General features: G+C 36.2%; 1 protein-coding gene across 1 annotated transcript; it reads right to left on the reverse strand.

The window, feature by feature from the left end:
* Window positions 1-1701: 1701 nt before the first annotated feature.
* On the reverse strand, window positions 1702-4233 carry LOC109153458 (7-deoxyloganetic acid glucosyltransferase-like). The gene is made up of 2 exons (XM_019301326.1): window positions 3661-4233; window positions 1702-2773 (listed from the first exon to the last, which is right to left on the reverse strand). Exons 1-2 carry the CDS (start codon window positions 4169-4171, stop codon window positions 1842-1844), a joined length of 1443 nt encoding a protein of 480 aa, XP_019156871.1. The 5' UTR covers window positions 4172-4233; the 3' UTR covers window positions 1702-1841.
* Window positions 4234-9795: the final 5562 nt, after the last annotated feature.

Consider the following 9795-nt stretch of genomic DNA (forward strand, 5'->3'; position numbering starts at 1 on the left):
TTTAATTGGTTTAGGAATTTACTAAAAATTGGTTACTAAAAATCAGAGGTTACCTAAAGTTCTAAACGAATTAAACAGGTTGAAACTGGAAAAAAAAAAAAAAACAAAAGAAAAATATGAATAGACAAAAATACTCTTACAAAAAATAGGAAAAGTCATGCGAAGGACTAAAAGTGTTCAAAAGCTAATAGTTTGGGGTGTTAAATGGCAAAAACGATAGTCTGGGATTAAATTTGGAATTGCCACCAAAGACAATGGATCTCTGGTGGAATTAAGTCTATATATATATATATATATATATATATATATATATATATATATATATATATATATATATATAGAAAAACGCTCATATGTGGTCATGTCATTAGGTGTGGTTGTATCTGTGTCGTTGAATCAGTTTAATCTAAAGGCAGTGGTAATTCTGAGGATTTTCGCGCGTTTTAGTAAGTGGGGGTATTATGGTAATTACAATGATCATTTATAGCAGGCGGGTTCCAGAATACACCAATAGTGTAATAAAACACACCACAGTGAAACACACCAATGGTGTATTCCCGTGTTATGTTAATTACAGTGGCCATTTATAGCGGTCGGGTTCCAGAATACACCAACAGTGTTGACAACATGCACCAATAGTGTAATAAAACACACAACAATGTGATTTTCCCTATTCCGGTGTTTTATGACAAGTTTACCCTTACAGTTCGCTGGGTAGGAAAATATGCGCGAAAATACTGAAAAAATCTTGATTAATATGATTCATTAGATCTATCTAATCTAATGGTCTATAATTGACCATATGACCACACCTAACAACATGGCCACATGTGATCACTCCTCTCTCTCTCTATATATATATATATATATATATATATATATATATATATATATATGAGTTAATTTCATTTTTAGTCTTCTTCTCCCCTAAGGGTTGAATTCTCAACACCAAAGCCTCCAACACTCCGACCCGACAGAGCATATGTGAGGATGTAAATCATGGTAACTCAGCTGAACCAGAGGCTAGACTTTTGTTTACTGCGCACAAGGAGCCCCTCACTTTGAGAAGTTCTTTCCAAACTTCACCCCTATGACAAGCTGAGTTGCCCATGCAGGCCCATTTTTAGTCTTAAATTTATAGGTGGTAGTCCACTTTTAGTCTTTGTTTATCAGAATATCTACATTTGGTCATAGTATTATTGTAGTATGATCATTATATATTTGGTCCTCCGTCAGCAAAATCGTTGAAATGTCGTTAAATATAAAGACATTTCGATTCTTTTTATACAAGGTGAGTTGACCCCGCTATTTTTTTATGTTTATTTAAAAAAAAAAAAATCGTAATTGAAGACCAAAATTCCTTTGTATTTAACTGCATTAAAATTGTTTTGTTGATAGACGATCAAAATTGGTCATGCAACAATAATATATACTAGGACCAAATGTAGATGTTCCTATAAAAATGACTAAAAGTGGTCTATCACTTATAAATTTAGGACAAAAAATGTAATTAACTCTAAATATATATATATATATATATATATATATATATATATATATATATATATATATACACACACACATTACAGAATTGAAACTATATATGTTGTGAATTGAACAATCCGATACAATATTAATGAATTACTATATGTATAAATTTATTTTTCAAGATATGAGAAACTTAAAATGTCTTAATCCTTGTACAACAAAGTGTCATCCTTTCAGTTGCATATTAACAAATATAATGCTATGAAATAACTATAGAAAAAAAAGTTATTAAAATCAGCATAACATTCAAAAGCAAATGAATTAAAACACCACAAGCTAAGGAAGTGTATATATTAGAGTTGCAGCTTCATCTTCTTTAAATCCTCAACCAATCGGTCCAAGTTACTGTAGGAAGATCCATGTTGCGTGACGGCTTTCCTAGCCAACTTCGCCATCCGGTTCGAGCATTTCGTGAACTCATCTCTTCTCACCTCCATTAACTCCTTCACCATCTTCTCCACCGTGATTCTGTCGCACGTATCTTTCATGTCCACTCCGTTCTTCCACACCGCCCCCACCAGCCGGCTATTGACCTGCTGGTCCGCGTAGAACGGCCAGCAGATCATCGGCAGGCCCTCGCAGATGCTCTCGAGGGTCGAGTTCCAACCGCTGTGGGTCAGGAATCCCCCGACAGCAGGGTGGACCAGGACTTCCTCCTGGGGAGCCCACCCCACCATGTACCCTTTCTTCCGGGTCCCCTCGATCAGCTCCGCCGGGATGTTGTCGTCTCCGATGACGGAGTTTGGCCGGATCGCCCACAAGAACGCCTTCCCGCTGTTAACTATCCCGTGCCAGAACTCCAAGAACTGGTTCCTTGTCAACACCGTCATGCTTCCGAAGCTAACATAGACAACGGATTTTAACGGTTGTTCGTCCAGCCACGCCATGCAGCTCCGGTCTTCTTCCCACAGGCTGCTTGAGGATCGCCATGGCAGCTCTCCTCTGGAGCTTGAAACCCTAGCTCTCAGGTGGGCATGGAGGGGGCCAATCGTGTATAGATTTGGGATGTGTTTGCGGATTTGCGCCAACGCAGATTCTTCCAGGTCTTCGAAGGTGTTGAGTATAAGGCCGTTGGCTCTTGTGGTCCGAAGGGTCGCTAAAATCACCGACAGAAACCCGCGATCCGACAGATCGGTCGTCCGGCAGAAGCTCGGAAGGTCACGTAGCCTAAGAACATTCTCCATCCCCTCCACATTTTCTAGCAGTTTGTCCATGTCACTTTCTCCTGCATAACGTCAAATTCCAATCCAAAATAAGCCTTATTCAGATACCTAATTGAATAATATGTTCGGTTTCAATTAAATTTTTTATAACTCCAGTTTTTCTTTTTCACCTACTATATCTTGGATCTCGTAAAAAGATAAATCGAACCAATTTAATTTAAAAATTTAACACCAAAATGTACATTTTTAAATACAATAAGTCCAACCCAAACCGAAATCACCACTAATACGAGTCAAATCCAAACACCAAGAATATTTTTTCACTTTTAGCAATTCCACTTTTGTGATCTGACATTTTCACTTATATAGTTATTGACTATCATTTGTTTTCAAGTATTAGTCCTACTTTGAAGTTGTTACCATTTTGGCCTTCTGTAATATAGTTAGTTTATAAGTTAATTTTAGTTTATTTAATCACTATTAGTTATTTGATTTGGTTAAATAATTAATATGAGTGTTTGATTAATTAGTTTTTTGTAATAGTTTATTGCTCCAAAATGTTAAAATTTTCTATTAGTTTTTTAAAAAAGTCATCATTTTGCATTGTAATCAGCTATCAGCTAACAATTAATTTACAGACACTTTTATACAATCAACTAATGCTATCAACTAGTCAAATCCACTAATCCAATCAACTAACAATTATTTACCATTCTGTCCTTTGACGATCATTGTTTCGGTATCAATAACATTTCAACATTTTTTTTTTTTTTTTTTTTTTCACTTTTAGTCATTTGGGTGAATTTTATAACCAAGTAACACCTAGAAACTCATTGAAAAATAGTTAATTCAAGTTAGCTTTAAATAAAAACTCACTGAAATAGCTAAAAGTGATAGAAATTTAAAATTAATATTTGGTAGGGTAGAAGAATCTTTTGAATGTGCATACCGTTTAATGGAAGATCACCGGATTCAATGAGCTTAGGGACACAGAAAAACGCCCAAAAACAGCTAGCGCTGAACGTACGGAACAAAATGGTCGGAATACGGAGCTCATTTCCAACGTCAATGGCGAAGCACATGATCCCGTCGGCAATTATGCACGTGACAGGCGGGCGGCCGGAGGACTGGAGGCTCCCGGAGGACAGCATTTCCCGGAACCGCGGCTTGGTGACGGCGTTGATGGAGTTAAAAAGGTCGACGACCCGGTCGCCGGTCCTGGGGTGGTCGGCCGGGAGGCCGTCGGAGATGGTTCTGAAATAGAAGTTGGGGTAGCTTGAGAAACGGAGGTGAAGATCGGTGTAACGGAGGAGGCGTTGATGGGCAAACTCGGAATTGAGAAAAGTGACGTGGATGGAGGATTCATGGCAGAGAAGCTCGGCGAGGCGGAGCATGCAGTTGACGTGACCTTGAACTGGGAAAGGGAAGATGAGAACGTGGGAAGAGGATCTTTGATCCATTGTCGGAGTAATTAAGGAATAATTGTCGGCTGAATTTAAGGTAATAAGGTGGTGTCTGGCAGGGAAGTATGCAGTGTTGGTGCAGTTTAGGTGTGGGGTTTATATAATAAAGAATCGAGAAATTTGCATGGGATAGATCAAGAAAATGCAATGGACATGGGGGTTGGGTTGTTACCTTCAAATAGGGAACAAATTTTTCGGTAATGAGCTTACGTGTTAACGAGAAAAACTCAGTCTTGTGACCTTAGTCGACAAAGAATTACAAGAAAGTCCGTAATGATCACAAACATATAAACTCGTTTGATTGACCATTGGCTCAAACTAAGAGCATTCCCAATAGGGATTTTAGCTCAGTTTTTTTGAGTAAATTTGATCCAAGGTGGGAGAGAGTGTGTTGAAGAGAGAGATTTGGGTTGTTGCATGAGTGATGGTTTTTTGTCCCCAGAAGTAGACCCCACAAATTGAAACAAAAAAAAAAAAAAAAGAAGAAGTTACAATTGGTACACCTTAAGTGCACCAGTAGAACCTCGTGGGCGGGTTGAGGCTGTTGCCAACCGGCAACCTTCCTCTTTCCTACTTGATTATTAATTCTAAAAAAAGTGTGCAAAATCTTGGATTATTGAGGATGTTATAAGAGGGTCAATATGCTGCTTCAGTTGAAAGTCAAACTTGTATATAGTTACGAAGTTAACAGCGTGACCAATTTAGCGGAAGTTGTACCTAGTTGTTTTTTAAATGACATCTTTTGAGGCATTTATAATTTGTTTGATCATAGGTTTCATATGTTTCTAGTCTAGCTGTCAATTCGAAGGACATTTCATTTTGTTAATCGATCACGTACGTAAATGTTTTGTCGCTGGATCCAGTTAATTCTCAAAAGGTTCGAGACGTCGGGAGATGGGATTAATTGGAGAGTGATTAGTTTGTAATTAGTTAGAAAGTGAAGAATAAGTGTAATTTCAGAAATTTTAATTTTAATTTTTTACCTTATTAGCAAATAATTCTACTGTATAGTGAAGCAAACTCTTGTGGAGATTGGATGGTGAACTACAACAATGTATCATTTTTATAATCTTTAGGAATAAGGTTCAAATTGACTCTTGAATGTAACTTGAAAATGCAATTAGGTCGCTGAATAAATAAAAAAAGTACAATTAGGTCACTGAACACTCCAAATGTATGCAATTTGACCTGGTAGTGGGTTATCATTTATTTCAGCAGGTTACATGCTTATGTGACAACTGAGTTGACATTTTTAATAATAACTTTTTTTAAAAAAAAAAATACGCTGGGGTGGGTGGTAATATTTATAATTTTTTTTTTGTCTTATATTATCTTCTTTTTTTTTTTTAAAGGGAATTTTTTAAAAAAGCGCTGGGGTGGGTGGTAATATTTCTCCCTTATATTATCTTTTTTATTTTATTTTTTATTTTTTAATTTTTCTAAAAAATTTATTATTAAAAATAATTAAAAATGCCAACTCAGCTGCTACGTAAGCAGGTAATTTGCTGAATTGGATGGTGACCTGTTATCTGGTGAAATTGCATATATTTGAGGTGTTCAGTAGCTAAATTACACTTCTTTTTTTTTTTTTTTTTTTTTTTTTTTCTTTCGTTCAGTGACCTAATTACATTTTCGGAAACGTTCAGTGGCTAATTTAAACATTATTCCTAATCGTTATAACTTTTTAATATCTTTGAAGAGTTTAAACCTAATAATCTTTACTGATATCGTAAAAATTGTTCATCTTAGATTATGTAGCCCATTCTCTTTGTATTCTTTTTCACCTCTTTATTAAAAATAAATAAATGTATACGGAAGAAAAAATGTGTGAATGTTTTGTCCATCATTTAGGGTCCGTTTGGAAAGAAGAAAAATAACTTCTAGAAAATGTCATTTTTCAGAAAACATTTTCGTTTCCAGCAGTGTTTGGTTGCATTTTGGAAAACTTGGTGTGTTTGGTTTATTTTCTGGAAAATGAGTAGAATTGTATAATTAAACATTTTGGCGGAAAATGACTTCATTTTCCCCGGTCAACGGAAAAGTTTTCCATTAACTGACTTTTCCTGTTACATTCATACACTGGAAACTCAGACAACATTGGCGGAAAGTTATTTTTCAAGTTTTTAGAGGGAACCTTATGAATTCGTGATGGGGTTGTTGTCATTTGGTTACGTTCTAGCATTGTCATTGAGAAAATACGATATTGATGAGGTGGTGAGAGGCATAGGTAGATATGGAGTTACCCATTTTCTCACGCTGCCATTGACAAGAAAATCAAAGGTGGAGAGTGTAGTTGGAGGCGAAAAGGAAATTACGGATAATATTAGAAAAAATAAGTAAAGTTCATGATTCAATTACGCAAAATTACATGTTAAGGATTAAATCCAAAAATTCTACCAAAGTCATTCACTGTTTTGGTAATTAACTATGATGGTAGCCTCAAACGCTACAAGAGACAGTGAAGACTCACAAGATCAGACATACAACGATTCAGCCCATGAAATTAACTTAGTCAAAGTCATTAGAAGATAATTAAGACAGTGATTACAATTTAAAGGAATATAATAAATGACAATCCTACAATTATTTTTATTTATTTATTATCATTAAATTATTTTTAATCTTAAATATTTAAAATATAAAACGATTTTATTGTAAAAATTATTATTATTATTAAATGTCAAACCTACCAGTCCACCACCCAATTGTTATGCCGTGGAACCGTATCCACCTTACAAGGTGGACATGGTTCCAATACGACGTCGTTTGGCAATTTTGGAGTAATTAGTGTCGTTAGTGGCATTGTTTTCCTCCACCAATCAGATTTTTTTTTTAATTTGTCAAAACAACTCAGTGAGACGTTGTGAATATAGACTTCAAGAATTATGAATATAGAGTTCTATAATTATGAACATAGAGTTTTATAATTATGAACATAGAGTTCAGTAATTATGAACATAGACTTCTATTATTCAAAAATTATGAACATAGAGTTATGCAATTGTGAATATAAAGTTTAATAATTGTGAATATGAAGTTAAAAAATTATGAACATAGAGTTCTGTAATTGTGAATATAGAGTTCAATAATTGTGAATATGATGTTCAAAAATTATGAACATAGAGTTCAGTAATTATAGACATAGACTTCCAGAAGACAAACTGTTGGAAAAATAGCATTAAAATGGCATAAAATGACATGTTAAGTGGCTATTTTGTGGTACAATTATTAGTGGGGTCCACTTCCGATTTGGATCGGGTCAAAGTGGATTCGGGTTCTTCGTAGTGAGACGAAGAGATTGATATATTGTACGCTCAAAACGGATAATGGGTGAATGAGATATTGATTCTCAAAGTAGACCCATTGAGTTGGAAAAATGTAAGGGAAAAGTGAGCTTTGTCCCACATTGATTTGGAAAGAGGATTTCACCCCCCTTTTATACAAGAGCTCTTTTGGACCTTGTAGAATTGTATAGCATAGAGGCTCTCTCGCGCGGGGGCGGGGGGGGGGGGGGGTGCAAATCAAATTCCAACTAGAAACGAGATCGAAAAGGCTTGATTCAAGCCCGAGCTCGTGTGCGCGGGCACGAATGTCGTCCGAAAATTGGCTGGCCTTGCGGGCTAAGTTATGCCAAGTTTCGGTATACTTTTCCAACATAATAGTCACTTGTTTCGGCCAAGGCCGATCTGAGAGGATTCGACCAAGGCCGAAAGAGACCAGTGTAACACGAGAGGAAGTCTCCTCTCGTGTTGGTGGCTTCGGCCAAGGCCGAAACAAACCAGCACAACACACTGCTGGTTTCGGCCTTGGCCAAATATGGCACTGCACGAAAGTATGAACCATTCTTTGGTTTGGTTCTGGACTGTTACAGTATTAATTCCAGTTTTGATTTTTGAATTAAAACTCAAATAATGGTGGCTGTTTCAGGTGTTACAAATCGTGCATTAAGTGTCAAATTAAATGCTATTGATTCTTCAACTCCTATATAAGAAGAGTGTAGGAGCAGCAGGTTTACACACAGAGAGAACAACACACACAACACAGAAAATTCTGGTTTTCCCAGCTCCAAAACTCTGCTCCTACTCCGTTCTTGAAGCTGTGCTTTTGCCCGTGCTCTCGCTCGCCGGGTTCGTTCGTTTGGGTGCTCAAACGTCGAACCGTTGTACGTTTTATCCTGGGAAACCTAGGCCACAACGCTCCTAGCACTTTTGGGAGGTGGCAAATAAGGTTTTAAGGAAAGACAGGCACTTTGCCTAACTCGTACCTTCTATCTTCCTTCTCCTTCTTTCTTGTTGGGATTATGCTTTTAAGCAAAAATCCGTTCTTTCTCTTTTGATATATTATTTGGATTGGACTCATAATCTGAGCATTATTAGTTTCAATTTTGGTTGATATATATTGGTATATCTTTTTCGTAGATATACATGTATATATAACCTTTGTATCCGTTTTATATATATTTGTGTGTATATATATATATATATTACGGATAAAATATCAAATAATATTTTATATACTTGTGTGTGTATATATAAATATTATTTTACGATATTAAATCGATTTTGGTTCATTATCACCAACACAAACGTCGTTAACAGGGAAATAAAACAATTTGTTTTTTAATTGACACGGCATTGTTTTCCACCAAAACGACACCGTTTTAGAACATATTGTATCCACCTTGTAAGGTGGACACAGTTCCACAGCATAATTTGCCGTCCACAACCCGTTAGATAGCAAGTCCCTAACCCATAAAATTTTCCTTTGCAGCAAATCAAAGGCCATAAAGGGTTCTGCATATTTCTAGGTGATTCACTTATTTCTTGGAAATCAAAGAAACAACACATGATTTCCAGTTCATCATCTGAAGCAGAATATCGTAGCCTAGCTGGGGCAGTATGTGAAATTCAATGGCTTTGGTATCTTTTAACTGATATGGGAATTCCTCCATCCAAACCAACAGTTTTCTTTTGTGATAACAAGTCCGCCATTGCTATTGGTGAGAATTCTGTTTTCCATGAAAGACCTAAACATATAGAAATTGATTGTCATATTGTTCGGGAAAAGGTACAACAAGGTCTCATCAAGCTGCTCTACATTACATCTTCAAATCAGATAGCAGATGGGTTTACCAAAGCTCTTCCTTCACCACAGTTTATTCAATTCACTTCTAAGCTTGGTCTACAAGACTTGTACGCCCCAGCTTACGGGGGGTATCACAACATATAAATAAAGAGAAAGAAAAGGAAAAGGCACTAGAAGGTTCGAAGGCTAGCTAGTCAACTTGTGTCCAGCTCATCCAAAATGTATTCTTTAAGATGCGGTTACAGATTTAACAGAATTGTAAATCTTCATTTTCTCTTTCTCTTATCTTCCTCTCTGTAGTAAGCAGCTACAATGTTCATCAATACAACATCTTTCTTCTTTCCCTCAATGATTGATATACTCTGCTGAGATTGCAATATCAAAGGAGAAGAAAACATCAAAGGAATTAGTGAAGTTGGTGTCGATAGCATTGGTTAGGGACTATGAGTTCAGAATTAGCCAACAATAAGAATAGGAGATGGTAACAAGGATAAAGATAAAATATTGGATATGTTTTCCTTTTCTGTTGGCTTCTC

Source organism: Ipomoea nil, unplaced genomic scaffold (assembly GCF_001879475.1).
Source record: "Ipomoea nil cultivar Tokyo-kokei standard unplaced genomic scaffold, Asagao_1.1 scaffold2484, whole genome shotgun sequence".
In the NCBI taxonomy this organism is placed as follows: Eukaryota; Viridiplantae; Streptophyta; class Magnoliopsida; order Solanales; family Convolvulaceae; genus Ipomoea; species Ipomoea nil.